Here is a 16,144-nt window from a genome sequence, read left to right on the forward strand (position 1 = left end):
GTGTGGGGCTTTTTCACTGGGAGGTTATGGTCACTGAAGAATTTACTGACCCTCACATAACTCATGAGATAATCATGTTTAACATGGATGTCAATTTGAACCTTTATAACAACAGATATTTCTTCTCAGGAAAAGAATTACCTATGCTCATTATCCAAAATCTTTCAGTTTTCCTTTAAAAAATCTGAGTGAGGAATGAAAAAACAAAACATGCTTCAAAGCCTGGAGTCAGAGCTAATGCAATTAAATAACATTGAAGGGTATTTTCTAAAATTAGAGTGTTGTTCAGTTGCTCAGTCGTGTCTGACTCTTTGCAATTTAGTGGACTGCAACACACCAAGCTTCTCTGTCCTTCACCATCTCCCGAGTCAGTGATGCCATCCATACATCTTGTCCACTTTTTCTGCCTTCAGTCTTTCCCGGCATCAAGGTCTTTTCAACAAGTCAGCTCTTGGAATCAGGTGTCCAAAGTATTGGAGCTTCAGTTTCAGTGTCAGTCCTTCCAATGAATATTCAGGACTGATTTCATTTCGGATTGACTCCTTTGATCGCCTTTCAGTCCCAGGGACTCTCAAGAGTCTTCTCCAACACTACAGTTCCTAAAGCATCAATTCTTTGGTGCTCAGCTTTCTTTATAGACCAACTCTCACATACATATATGACTACTAGAAAAACCACAGCTTTGACTACACAGACCTTTGTTAGCAAAGTAATGTCTCTGATTTTTAATACACTGTCTAGATTGGTCATAACTTTTTTTCCAAGGAGAAAGGCTCTTTTAATTTCATAGCTGCAGTCACCATCTGCAGTGATTTTGGAGTCCAAGAAAAAAAAGTCTCTCACTGTTTCCATTGTTTCCCCATCTATTTGCTGTGAAGTGATGGGACCAGATACCATGATCTTAGTTTTTTTAAGGTTGAATTTTAAGTAAGCTTTCTCACTCTCTTCTTTCACTTTCATCAAGAGGCTCTTTAGTTTCTCTTTGGTTCTGCCATTAGGGTGGTGCCTTCTGCATATCTGAGGTTACTGATATTTCTCCCAGCAATCTTGATTCTGACTTGTGCTTCATGCAGCCTGGCATTTCTCATGATGTACTCTGTATGTAAGTTTAATAAGCAGGGTGACAATATACAGCCTTAACGTACCTCTTTCCCAATTTGGAACCTGTCCATTTTTCCATAACCAGTTCTAACTGTTGATTGTTGACCTGCCTATAGGTTCTCAGGAGGCAGGTCAAGTAGTCTGGTACTCACATCTCTTGAAGAATTTCCCACAGTTTATTGTAATCCACACAGTCAAAGGTTTTGGCGTAGTCAATATAAAGCAGAAGTAGATGTTTTCCTGGAATTCCCTTCCTTTTTCTGTGATCCAACAGATGTTGGCAATTTGATCTCTGCTTCCTCTGCCATTTCTAAATCCAGCTTGTACATCTGGAAGTTCTCGGTTCACGTACTGTTGAAGCCCAGCTTGAAGTATTTTGAGCATTACCTTGCTAGCATGTGAAATGAGCACAATAGTGTCATAGTTTGAGCATGCCTACTTTGCATTTGAGAACTTGTCACACCTGGTAATGTATTTTTGGCATGATTATCATATATGATGTAATTCTCCACGCAAGAATACTAGAGTAGGTATCAGTTCCCTTCTCCAGGAGATCTTCCCGACCCAGGGATTGAACCTTCATCTCCTGCATTACAGGCAAATTCTTTACCATCTGAGCTACCAGGGAAGCCCAAAATTAGGATAAATTTTGCAAAATAGGTCACAATTCTCATAATCAGAAACCAGTACTACTAGCTAAAGTTTCTCTTTCTTGAGCTGTACTCAGTAAGCAAATTCTGCCTCTTTAATTTCCCATTTTTCAGTATTCCAAAAGAAACATTGAACTTTTTATTTTTCAATAGATAATTACTCCAGAAATACTGTTAATAAAAATATTTTACAATTGTAATTTTCCATAAGTTACAATCCCAAGACTTTCATGACTTTCTGAAGATAGGTTCGTCCTTGACTTGGATATTTATTTTATCAATTAAGTCACTAGTTGTTTTTTAAAAGCCACTAATTTGCAAGCCAATTATTAAGATAATTTGGGAGATATTTATATTATCAATGTATTGATTTTTATTTATTCTACTTTCAAATGCAAATTATGTTCAAATCCTAGCGAACCTTGCTATAACCATAATGGTTAATGTCATTGTTGAGTTGCTAAGTCGTGTGTGACTCTTTGCAATCCCATGAGCTGCAATGTCCCGGGCTTCCCTGTCCTTCACCCTCTCCCAGAGTTTGCTCACACTCATGTCCATTGAGTTGATTATGCCATCCAACCATCTCATCCTCTGTCGACCCCTTCTTCTCCTACCCTCAGTCTTTCCCAGCATCAGGATCCTAAGATCAGTGATTATATAAAGTGCCCAATGCTGACAGATAATAAAATATTTGAAACCATATTTATTGTAATTAAAAGGTGACTACATTATGTATGTTATTTTCCTTTGTATACATCTATGTTTTGTATATGGTTACTCTGATCACCTTTAGAAGTTGTCCACAAGTTAAAAGCTATGTCACCTTGATATGTAGAAAAAAAAAATTGTAATTTTGGGATGATGCATTTCCCTACAGATTGTTTGGTAACATAAACATTTATATTTATTATTGTCTTAGTTAAATTTTTTACTTTTTTAATGGTCAAAAGAACATAGAAAACTATGTCCTAATCTAATCCATTGTTTTCACAGTATTTTAGTTTTTCTTTTATGTATTAGTTTCCTGATTTCCACATTTCTCCAGGGTAAATGAACTTAGAAACCATGTCCTAACCTATTGTTTTCACAATATTTTGGTTTTTCTTTTATATGTTGGTTTCCTGATTTCCACATTTTTGCAGGTCGCCAAGAACATTCAAAGAAAGAAAGAAAAGTCCCAATATTTATGGATTGCCTAATATGCACCTGGAATTTCACACCATTAGGAGCCAGCTTTGGTATCCCCAAAATGTGTGTTTCTTCTCACAGTGGGTCCATAGAGCAGGAACACAGGTGGACACATCCTCAAAACTTGGTAACTGAGCCCAGTTTCCCCCAAGTTTATGTCATGATCCCAGCAAGTCAGGAATCACACTATGATGCACTTATTAGTTCTTAACTTGCCTGATTGATTGATGTGAAATTTCCAAAATAGCATTTTAACTCCTTCATGTTCAGTAAAAGAATGCAGCAAAATTCAAATAACTATGACAACATCTGAGATACAAAATATTCTCTCATCCCCAGAAGAGGCAGGAGATTGCTAAGGGAAGCTGTCTTGGGGAGGGTCCTTTCCTCCACTCCTCTTAGGGACTGGACTCTGAATGGAGATTAGAGATTCTCAGAAAACCCTCCCTTAGGTGGCATCTAATAAGTCCCTCGGGATACCTGTCCCTTTGGACTCCCCAGTCCATCCCCTGCCTCCATAACCAGCTCTCTGCAGCATCTGCACTCCTTGAGTTGTTACTTGGAATCAGCTGCTTTCTCAGGGTGCTTTCCTCCCACCTCTGCTCAACACAAGGGACCCAGATCACACTGGAGAGAAGCTGAACGACAGAGCTTAATGCCGGGAGCTTATTCCTTGTCACACTGGTTCAGCTGAACCGTAAGGAAGCTGAACCATCTGGAGACTTGAGAACCACAACAGTGCTGGGATTCATGAAATCCAAATAATGCCAAGTATTCAGGGACGGTAAGGAGTGATGTTTTCTCAGGGGGGTGCCCTGGGGCTGTCTGTGGGGATGAGAAGGGAAACAGAAAAGGAGCCTTGCTTTGTCTCCCCTCCCCAGGGGAGCTGGGCGTGCCCTACATGTCACAGCCACCCCTTCCAGTGAACCCTCAAGAGCTACAGCGAGGTTGAGCCCATCAGAGAATAAACCTCCTTTTCTGAGGATCTGGTCCCATTTCCAATCTGGAGCAGAGGTGAGGGCCCTACAGCTCCCATAGAAGCTCCCCAGGGCAGGACCCCCTCCAGCCTGCAGATGCTTTCCTCTTCTGAGGCCTTGAGTCCAAATGGGGGTGCTAACCAGGTTGCCTTATTTTATTTTACCATTTATTTCTCTTAGATCTGATGTGGCATGTAGTCTATTATTATTATTAGCTATTATTGTTACCACTAGAAGTCTCAGAAAGAGAAATAAATATTCTCTGTTAATGGTAAAAATACACGCTCATCATTCATATTCTGTATAAGTAATTAGATGCACATTTTATAAACAAAGTATGCAAGGATGTTTAGGATTTGGTTAATTTTGTGTTATTGGTGGAGAAATATCCATGCAATAAAGATTTACTTGAAAAAGATAACACTAAAAAAGAAAGAAATTTCTGTATTGTGGATTTAAATGGAACATTTGGAAATTTTCCAAGCTGAAGGAAACCATTATATGTATATTATGGAAAGGTGTTGCATTTCAGGATAATCAGCATATTGGTTATTGTATAAATTATGCATTTATATTATGGTAGGCATAGTCACAATATATACTAAATCCATGAGAACATATTTATTACAGTGCGTCATGAAGCCAAATGGACATTAAATCCATGTCTTATATTTATCTTTCATTAAATGTAGCATTAAAGACTATCAGGCAGCTAGAATGTACTCAATAAGTATGAGTAACTTATATTTTCTGTAGGTTGGAGGATAAGTTTTTGTGATGGGGATGGAAAGTGTAAAGAAAAGGACCAAGAGGTTAAGAAGTGGAATAGCAAGGAAGGAGAAGGATGAGATCATCAGTAATTCTTTACCTTTTCTTTTCATAGGATGTGCTCACTTTTTCCATTTTATGTGCACATTTTTACTATATATCCCCACTCTTTCTCCTGAAGCATATTTTCACAGTCATGTCTTCACAGAGCCCAGAACCATCAACCTGCTTCACTATGTACTTCCACAGAACCTGGTATATAGAAAGCACTCAATAGTATGATCAATTATCATTAACCTTTAACAGATTCTCAAATAGCCTTTCATTATGTGAAACTGACAGTTCTTCTCTATGCTCAGCAGTAATTCTTGTATCTGGGAAAATTCACTTATCAGTCCTTACCTCATACAACAACTTTGCGAAGTCTTGGCTTAGCCCTACATAAGCACTAAGATGAATTAGTTTTCAGTTCTTCCTTATTACTTGCTAGTAAACACCCTTACAGTTCAACTGAGCTACGGATAAACATGGGTGATCATCTTAGGAGTTCTTCACACATGCCACTTAGAAAAGAACTTTCCAACTCCCTATTGCTTCAAAATTTACTTTTTAAGATAAAGGTTTCATCGGGTTCTGATGTTTTATTTATATATAAAATTATTTCCTTCTTAAATATTTACCTTAGGACTGTAGAGTTGCCTGATTATTTATTAACCAGGTAATAATTTGCCATTTTTTAACTCTGGAACTGTACCTATATGAATTAATAGACATCACTATGCTTATAAGGTATGCTTGGAACTATGATACTTCCCCTTTAACCCCACCAGCAGTTTAAGTTGAATCTGTTTGCATTCCATTTGACTGTTTTTAACTAATATTAGATATGTAGATAGCTAATAAAAATAAGGAAAACTAAAGAAGTGTATCCAAAATTTAATTACTTAAAACAATTTATAAATTTTTTAGTTATTCTTATTAAAATTTTAAAATCCTATTTTAGTCCAAATCACTGGGGTGAAATTCTTCTGAATTTCTATACTTTCTTTGGGACAAATGAGCTGAACTTGAAATAGTGATAGTAGAATATATTTTAAAAGACACCAGACCTGAGATAAGAACATCACAATTTAGATGTTTACTCATTTGTTTATGTTTATTACTTTGTCTTTCAACAAATATTTATTAACTGCCAGGGGTACAAAAATGAACAAGCGTATTCCTGTGCTTTAAAATAAATCTAATTTGAAATAAATATGGCTACTGTTTTTAAAAGAATATACATGCATTCTGACCTTTTTCACCTGTCTTTCACTTTCAGTATAAAAAAATCATGATTTGTACTGTATTTCTTTTTCCATTTGTATTTTCCTATAAAGGAAAATTGGAAAAGGAAATTGCTATTTTAGGAGGGGATGGATTCAAATATATTGTAGATCTTTCACAGTCAAATATTCTTACATGTTGTATGTGCTTAAAAAAATATAGAAAGTTTGTTAAGCACAGAAATGTTTAATATTAACCTAAGGTCAAATAATCCCTGGTAATATATAGGGACTTTTTATTGTATTAGTTAGTTTACTTTTGTGTCCAGGCAATTTGACAACTTATGAATAATGCTGAGGAGGAAACATACATCTCATCTGTAGTTGTAAGGAAGGAATCCATTTCTTTCCCTGAGTTTCGCTTTAGTGAGGTTACCTTGGTCCGGGGTCTGGTCCTCACTTTTTAGATCCAGCTTTGAAAAGTGTTCAGGAACTACATCACGCTATGTAAACCACAATTGGATAATGCATAAGCCAGAACATCTAAATGTTTTCATTTAGAATTTGCACTGCAGTTGCATAATAAGCAAACAACTTTGCTGATTGATGCATTCCTCTTCTTCGTTGGTGGCTTAGCTGGTAAAGAATCCGCCTGCAATGTGGGAGACCTGGATTCAATCCCTGGCTTCGGAAGATTCCCTGGAGAAGGGAAAGGCTACCCACTCCAGTATTCTGGCCTGGAGAATTCCATGGGCAGATAGTCCATGGGGACATGAAGAGTTGGACACAACTGAGCATTCTCTTAAGTGTTAAGTCTTTAGTTAAATGGTGAATTGGTGAGCACAAAATCAGAGCAGGAGGGGCTAGTCAGGGATCTTACTGACGAGCATTATTGAGGCTGGTCATCCAAACCATCCATCTAGACTGTGGACATAGAATTGCCTGACGCGTAGAATCCTTGTGTCAACTGGTCAGGCTTCCCTTTCCCTGAAGGTCTGTAAGACGCACAGACAGCGCGGCCTCTCTGACCTGTCTGTGCTCTGTACGGAGCAGCTCCTTCCTTTCACCCACAGTCTTTCTTTCTCTAACAGCTAACTCACTCAAGTGACTATATTTGCAGTCAATCGCATCTTTCTGCCCCGCCTCCCTAGTACTGTTTCAAAGCACCTTAGGTGGACTTCTGGAGATTCCCAAAACTCATCAGTCACGTGTTTCTTGATATTATCTTGTTTTTACCTATAGTTTGTTATTCTCATCACTTCAGTATATGTTTCCAAGTTTCTCTCTGAAAATTCAATTCTGTCTCTTACATCCATGTTGATATCTCCACTGGTATAGAGGACAGCTAAATTAGGCGTGGTCAAAAAAGCACTTTTTTTCACACTAATCCTAAAAATGTAGCTAAACCTCAAGCTACTTGTTTTTGCAATGGCACTGACAAATGTTTGCACTAAAAATAATGTTGAATTTTGACATAGTTGATTGAGGAAACTATCATCCAAGATACAAGGTAAGAAAACAAAGTTTAATTTACCAAATCACAAACTCATAGACTAGATATCTTACCACTGAGATACTAATGCTGCCATTTGTCAAGAGGCAAGCTGAATTTATCATTGTTTCTGTTAGATACTTATAAAGTATGTATTAATCCTTATTGCTGATTTCAGTCATTATGCTTTTTTTGTTTACATGGTAATATGTTTTGGATTTCAGATATAAAACATTTCCCAAATATGGAGGATTGAATTAATAGCAAGATGGGTCTAGTTCCTGATTCTAGGCTATGATCAATCTTATTCTCTTTTAAAAAATGTTTTCCAGTTTTATTGAGATATCATTAATATATAGTATTATCTAAATTTAAGGTATACACTGTAATGATTTAAGTTACAAATGCTGTAAAATGATCACCACAATAAATCTAGGAAACATCTATCATAGAATATAGTTAATTGGTACTCTAGTATAAAATAATTTTTTTAATTTTAAAACTAAAAAATAAATTTAAAAATCTATCTCACATGTTGATAACCGAAAAAAGAGAAACTGTGTTTTTTTTCTTGTGGTTAGAAGTCATAGGGTTTTGACTGTCTTACACCTTTTAAATACACCTTAGAGTAATGTTAATTATATTCATTATGTTAGCTATAGTCACTAGTGCTTATTTATCTTATAACTAGAAGCTTGTCCCTATCGAGTATGTTCACCTAGTTTCCCCTCCGTACCTACCCTTCAATCCTGGTAACCACAAATGTAATCCCTTGTCTATCAGCTTGGTGGTTGGTTTTTAGCTCCCACATATAAATGAGATCATACAATATTTGTCTTTCTCTGTCTCATTTATTTCCCTAAGCAGAATGCCCTCAAGGTCCATTCATGTCACAAATGGCAGGATTCCCTTGTTTCTATGGCTGAATACACAGCCAAACACTCTCTACTTCTTTATCCTCTCATCTGTTGGAGAACACTTAGGTTGTTTCCATGTCTTGACTATTGTGAGTAATGCTGATGTGAGCATGGGGGTACAGATACTTCTGAGTTAGTGGTTTGTTTTTTTTTTTTCCTTCAGATAAATGCCCAGTAGAAATTGCTAGATCGTATGGTAATTCCATTTTTATTTTCAGGGAAACATTCCTATTGTTTTTCACAGTAACTGTAACAATTTTCACTTCCACCAACAGTGTAAAAGGGTTCCCTTTCCTTCACATCTTTGTCAACATTTGTCATCTCTTATCTTTTTGATCATAACCATTCTAACAGGCATGATGTGATATGTCACTGTGATATTGATTTCATTTGTCTCATATTAAGTGATACTGAATAACTTTTCAGGTACCTGTTGGTTATCTGTATATATTCTTTGGGAAAAAGTCCATTCAGATTCTTTATCCACATTTAGATTGGACTATTTGCTTTTTTGCTGCTGAGTTGTATGGAGTTTTTTAATATATATTTTGAATATTAACCCCTTGTTCAATATATATGGTTTGAAAGTAGCTTTTCCCATGCCTTATGTTGTCTTTTCATTCTGTTCATCTTTTCATTTTTTTGTTGTGCAGAACCGTCTTGGTTTGAGGTAGTTCCACTTGCTTATTTTTTATTTTGCTTTAGATGTCATGTCAAAAAATTCATTGCCAAGAGCCATGTCAAAGATCTTTTATTTTATGTTTTATTTATTTCTTTGTAGTTTCAGTTCTTATGTTTAAGACTTTAATCCACTGTGTGCTAATTTGTGTGAGTGGTGTAAGATAGGAGTCTAATTTCATTCTTTTATATATGAATATCCAATTTGCACATTTACTGAAGACTGGCCTTTCTCCACTGAGTATTCTTGGCCCCCTTGTTAAATATTAGTTGATTATATTTGCAGGGATTTATTTCTGTGCCCTCAATCCTGTTTAATTGGTCTGTGTTTCTGTTTTTATGCCAGTAATATATTTTTTGACTACTGTTACTTTGTAATATAGCTTGAGATCTAGAAGTAGAAAGCCTTGTTCTTCTTTCTCAGGATTGCCTTGGCTATTCTGGGATTTTGGCGATTCCTTAAATATCTAGGATTATTTTTCTAGTTCTGTTAGAAATACCATTGGAATTTTGATAGGGGCTGCACTGAATTCATCTATGGCTTTTGGTAACATGTACTAATTCTTCCAATCTGTGAACATGGGATTTAAATGCCAATCATTTCTGATTCTTTCTACTACCCAGTAGTTCTCCTACTGATTTGGACATAAGTGGCTCTGAGACAATCCATATTTCATGATTATTTTCTTGTAATCTGGTTTGATATTTCTTAATTTCAGGACAGTATCAGTGGCTCTAGGTAAGTCTGTATTGATACATATTTCTCTTCTGTAAAATTGAATATTAGATTGAGAATTTAATCTATTGAACACTTAACTTTAGATAGAAAGCCTGTCTTTCTTTCCTTTTTTGCTTCCTTCTGCCTTCCTTTCACCTTTCCCTAACCTTTCTATTCTTCCTTTCCTTATTTGCAAATCAATGAGTTCTTAAAGATGTTTATTAATAGTTTTCCACATACCAAAATATATGAAGTATTAAATAAAATAGATGTCACATAACTGCCTGGTTCTCTGTTAATAGTGAAATGGAGAAAAATCAGACGATGGTTACAGAGTTCATCCTACTGGGATTTTGTCTTGGTCCAAGGATGCACTTATTCCTTTTTGGACTCTTCTTCCTGTTCTATGTCCTCACCCTTCTGGGGAACGGGGTCATCCTGGGGCTCATCTCACTGGACTCCAGACTGCACACCCCCATGTACTTCTTCCTCTCACACTTGGCCATCGTTGACATGGCCTATGCCTGCAACACGGTGCCCCAGATGCTGGTCAACCTCTTGAGTCCAGCCAAGCCCATCTCCTTTGCTGGCTGTATCACACAGACCTTTCTTTTTCTGACTTTTGCTCTGACAGAATGTCTTCTCCTGGTGGTGATGTCCTATGATCGGTATGTGGCCATCTGCCACCCCCTCCGATATTCTGTCCTTGTGAGCTGGAGAGTCAGCATCAGCCTGGTGGTGACTTCCTGGACATGTGGCTCCCTCCTGGCCCTGGTCCATGTGGGTCTCGCCCTGAGACTGCCCTTCTGCGGGCCTCATGAAATCAACCACTTCTTCTGTGAAATCCTGTCTGTCCTTAAGCTGGCCTGTGCTGACACCAGGCTCAACCAAGTTGTCATCTTCTTGGCCTGTATGTTTATCTTACTGGGGCCCCTCGGCCTGGTGCTTCTCTCCTACGCGCGCATCCTGGCCTCCATCCTAAGGATCCAGTCAGGTGAAGGCCGCGGAAAGGCCTTCTCCACCTGCTCCTCCCACCTCTGTGTGGTCGGGCTCTTCTTTGGCAGTGCCATCGTCATGTACATGGCCCCCAAGTCCCGCCACCCTGAGGAGCAGCAGAAGATCCTTTTTCTGTTTTACAGTCTTTTCAACCCCATGCTGAACCCGCTGATCTACAGCCTGAGGAATGCAGAGGTCAAGGGTGCCCTAAGGAGAGCACTGTTCAAGGAGAGTCATTTCTAACTGGTGACATTTGAATCAAAAAAAGTTCTCTGCTCTCTTATGTGTGCTTTGATGACACAAGAATAAGACTTCCCTCTTCCTTTGAAGGAAAAGTTTTAGCTATATTGCATTCATTGATTTTTCTATCAGATGTGACTTTATTGTTACTGTTCAGTCACTAAGCAGGTCCCATGAATTCCATGAACTGCACTCCAGGCTTCCCTGTCTTTCACTATCTCCCAGAGTTTGCTCAAACTCACCTCCATTGAGTCAGTGATGCTATCCCACCATCTCATCTTCTGTCACCCACCTCTCCTGTCCTCAGTCTTTCCCAGCATCAGAGTCTTCCAATGAGTCAGCTCTTCACATCAGGTGGCCAAAGTATGGAGCTTCAGCTTCAGCATCAGTCCTTCCAGTGAGTATTCAGGGTTGATTTCCTTTGAGATTTACTGGCTTGATCTCCTTGCAGTCCAAGGGACTCTCAAGAGTTTTCTCCAGCAACACACTTCAAAAGCATCAGTTCTTTGGCACTCAACCTTCTTTATGGTCCAACTCTCACGTCAGTACATGACTACTAGGAAAACCATAGCTTGGATTATACTGTGATCTTTTTTTTTTATCACTCTGAATTTAATATCTCTGAAATTAACATTTATTTAATTTGATTTCCTGAGTCTACAAAATTGAATGTAGTCTTTCCACTTTCCTGCCCTAACTATATTAGCTCACCAATTGTATAGGTCACAAGATTTGGAAGAAAAAAGAAAGTTATGAAGGGAAGTGATCTTCAAAGCTTGAAAGCACACTTGTCCACTCTCAAAAATTGCACCCCCCCTGTTCAAGAATAAGTCAGAGATGTCTAGCTAGTTGTGTTCCATAATGTTGAAAAATCTCATATGAAAATTGTTGAGTCATATTAGGGAGTTAACAAGCACGCTGATTGAAGGAACATAATTAATACAAGATATTTTGGAGATCCAAACCAGTCAATCCAAAATGAATTGTACTGCAAGGAGATCCAACTAGTCAATCCTAAAGGAAATCAATCCTGAATATTCATTGGAAGGACTGATGCTGAAGCTGAAACTCCAATACTTTGGCTACCTGATGCGGAGAACTGACTCCTTGGAAAAGACCCTGATGCTGGGAAAGATTGAAGGCAGGAGAAAGGGGCAACAGAGGATGAGATGGTTGGATCACATCACCTATGCGATGGACATGAGTTTGCGCAAGCTCTGTGAGTTAGTGATGGACAGGGAAGCCTGACGTGTGGCAGTCCATGAGGTTGCAAAGAGTCAAACACGACTGAGTGACTAAACTGAGCTGAACTGATTTTGGAGAAAGCAGGAAAGATCAAGGAAAAGCTTGCTGATGGGGTGGAGATAGTATATTGTTTACAGCTTTGGGGGTAAACCGATTAGCTCATGGCTACTAAAATAAAACTAGGTGGATAATGGGTACAAACAAATAATTTCTGTTTTTTTTTGTTGTTCCCAGAAAATGTTGTGTGTTGAATGTAAGTTATATAGATGTACAGACTGTCTGTGTATATTATTTTCTAGTGTATTTTCAACAGTAATTTCAGGAAATTTTATCTGATAGTATAAGTGGCTAGTATGGTATGACTGGCTCTTCTGCCTTGTGGTAATTAATTCTGTTTTACAAACCAAATGGTCAGAGTTGAGTCCCATATGTTTGACATAATTTTTTCAGGGTGTTACTTTTAAATCCGCTTTATAACTTGCCCTGAGGCAAGGATGGCCACTTTCCTCCAGACTCTTCCTCAATGTCACAGTAACAGTGAACAGAAGGGTTGTTCAGTAGAATAAGGGTGTGGCCTTCATTTGGGCTTTAATAACTTCTCAACCCTGCTCTTAATTACTGTGTGTGGGCAACAGCGCTTACTGACTGTAGGAACAAAGGGGGTTTTTGTAATAAGAGTTAAGGTTTGAATTAATCACTCAGTGCTGTAGACTCCATACTTATATCGATCATTTACATGGATCATCTTGTTCAGTCATCATAACATATCCCGGAAGAGGGCCCTATTGTCAGTCTGTTTTATGTATGCATGGACGAGAAAAATAGTGTCAGACTTTTACCTGGACAGCCTGACTACCAAGCCTTGTGTACTTAACCATAACAATGTCATAGGTCAATATCACTGTAATTCAATAAAGAAGTCTAAGATATCCCAAGGATATGTTAACTGAAGTAGTATCTCTGCACTGTCTCATGTATGCAAAGTGAGCTACTCTTTGCTCTCGGCGGCCTAGAAGATCAGAGACCGTTTATGAGAGTTCGGTTGTCCTGGAGAGTAAAACCTATGGACAGAGTTGCAAAAGTCATTGGACTTCTAGAGGAATGCAGACCACGAAGAAGGTCAGAATTAAGTCTACTCTCACTGAGATTGGTGACCTAGTTCAGCTAAGATCAAAAGTCATTACAAAGACATCAACACCCTCTGTCTTTCTCTCTCTCTCTCTCCATCTCTGATTTTGTCTCTCTGTTTCTCTCACTACAGGCCAGGCACTGCACTTTACAAGAATTATTTCATTTCATCCTCAAAATAGCCCTTTGAGGCAAGAGACAATCCCCACTTTACACATAAGGAAACAGAGGCAGAGGGATTGAGTAACTCACCCACTTCACAGCGAATGACAGTCCAGTGCAGGATTGTAGTAAGGCAGTCTGATTCTTGACCCTATATTCATTACCATTGGGTAGTGGACTCTCTAGAGCAGACCTATGGGTAAAATCAGGAAAATCGAGAGGCTGGATCAAAGCAAGTGACTCAGACCAGTGAGGGCATTGGGCTTTCGAAAGAAAGGACTTGCATTTGCTAAAGAAAGCAGCTTGACTCCAAAGAGATATATGAACAGTGGGTGTAGTAACAAGGAAGAACTGTGGCTCCAAGGGTCAGAGATGGAGGCGGTTCTCTGGAAATGAGCTGAGAAGTGAAAGAAAACCAATGCAAGAGAAGACTGATGCCACAGTTTCTCACTGGCTCCTCACCAGCAGAGTACAGGCAGAATGGATGCTTGATAGTATTTTGTCTAAAATGAGCCCTTTCCCAAGACAAAGGAGTCCAGATTTCATTTTGCGGCATTCCCGCAATGGTTAAAAGGGTGGTATTTATAGAATGTTGCTCAGGTATGTATCATGTTTCACCTGTAAGATGAAGAGCTCCCCAAGGGCAGGAAATGGACCCTGCTTATCACTTTTCACCAACACTAGCACACTCCCTAGCATAGAGCGAGTACTCAACAAGCGCCATTCATGTGAATTTATGAGCCTTTATCAATTAACTACTTACACATAATTTTCAGTGTTAAACTATCTTCTGATTTTTTTTTACATTTTAAAATTGTTCTCATTTGCATAACATAGTATGTAGAATATGATTATAGCTAAAATGTATTTAGTACTGCCTGTGTACCAAACACTGTATTAAAATCTTTAGATTATAATTATCACAACAAATTGTGAAGTAAATACTAAGTGTATTCTCATTTATAAAAATTGAAGTTTAGAGAATTAACATACTCATTGTCACTAAAAATAAAAAAGTGAAATCAGAATTCAAATTGAGTCAATCTAATCTTCCGTAGGTGGCACAGTGGTAAAGAACCTGCCTGCTAAGGCAGGAGATGTAAGTTCAATACCTGGGTTGGGAAGACCCCCTGGAGAAGGAAATGGCAACCCACTCCAGTCTTCTTGCCTGGAAAATCCCATAGGCAGATGAGACTGGTGGTTGGGCCGGGGATCGCAACGAGTTGGACACGACTGAGTGAGCACACACAATCGAGATTAATTGCAAATCGTTCTTCTGAAAAGGACCTTCTGATATTTATATCTTCAATGGCTAGACCAGTCCTGTTTTATAGTAGACCCTCAGTAATTGACTAAATAAAACATGATCATTTAGCCAAAACTCCTATCCAAGAAAAGATATGTACCTCCATAAAACATGTGACTTAAATCTGGCAACCATTAATCTTTCAAAGTTAGACATCTTACTAACCATTAAACAATTTTAGTTCCATATTCACTCTGTTCTTGCAAAAGTTTCTCATGGGAAGAATATTAATAATTACATTCCATTTGCCAGTGATTCTGAGCTATTGCCCATATATTAAGATTGCCTAATTTAAAAAGAGCTATGTATATTCCTTTCTATCATGTAGAACAGAGGTTATGTGCCTTTCAAAAAGAGCATGCCAAATAGCTAAACCAGGATGGTGCTTGTACTAGCAGAGTAGATACGTAGAATGTGTTAACCCTTCTGTGTCTTGTGTGATATGGTGAAGAATTAGGGGCTGTAACTACCGCAGGTGATAGGGATGGGAAGCTGGGGTGGAAACAAGTTCAGAAGCCACTAGAAATTGGATCCCACAGTGTCCTTGGCATGTCACATGGGCACTGCCAACTACTGACCTATAGGACAACTGTTCACTGCTAGGTGGTATAGACTTGTGCTTCTCTGGTGTCAATGTTGATGCAAGTCATCTGTTGTTGTTCAGTGGCTCAGTCATGTCCAACTCTTTGTGACCCCGTGGAGTGCATCACACCCACACCAGGCTTCCTTGTCCTTCACCATCTCCCAGAGTTTGCTCAAACTCATGTCCATTGAGTCGGTGATGCCATCCAACCATCTCATCCTCTGTCGTCCCCTTCTCCTGCCTTCAGTCTTTCCCAGCATCAGTGTCTTTTCAAATGAGGCAGTTCTTCACATCAGATGGCCAAAGTATTGGAGCTTCAGCTTCAGCATCAGTCCTTCCAATGAATATCCATGATTGATTTCGTTTGGAATTGACTGGTTGGAACTCCTTGCAGTCAAAGGGACTCTCAAGAATCTTCTCCAACACCACAGTTCAAAAGCATCAGTTCTTTGGTGCTCAGCCTTCTTTATGGTTGAACTCTTACATCAGTACATGACTACTGGAAAAACCATAACTTTGACTAGACAGACCTCTTCCAGCAAAGTAATGTCTCTGTTTTTGAATATGGTGTATAGGTTTGTCATAGCTTTTCTTCCAAGGAGAAAACCTCTTTTAATTTCATGGCTGTAGTCACCATACACCAAGATCTGGTATATTCTTAGAACCCAAGAATATAAAGTCTGTCACTGTTTCCATTGTTCCCCCATGTATTTGCCATGAAGTGATGGGA

At 38.6% G+C, this 16,144-nt stretch overlaps 1 protein-coding gene across 1 annotated transcript; it reads left to right on the forward strand.

Moving 5' to 3' along the window:
* The first annotated feature begins 10,060 nt into the window (after positions 1–10,060).
* On the forward strand, positions 10,061–10,993 carry LOC133073099 (olfactory receptor 2A1/2A42-like). The gene has a single exon (XM_061166568.1). It carries the CDS (start codon positions 10,061–10,063, stop codon positions 10,991–10,993), a length of 933 nt encoding a protein of 310 aa, XP_061022551.1.
* The last annotated feature ends 5,151 nt before the right edge of the window (positions 10,994–16,144 follow it).

Source organism: Dama dama, chromosome 18 (genome assembly GCF_033118175.1).
Source record: "Dama dama isolate Ldn47 chromosome 18, ASM3311817v1, whole genome shotgun sequence".
Taxonomy (NCBI): Eukaryota; Metazoa; Chordata; class Mammalia; order Artiodactyla; family Cervidae; genus Dama; species Dama dama.

Bases quoted from the DNA above. Each gene is read 5' to 3' on its own strand.
- LOC133073099 (XM_061166568.1), top strand. From the start codon at position 10,061: ATGGAGAAAAATCAGACGATGGTTACAGAGTTCATCCTACTGGGATTT.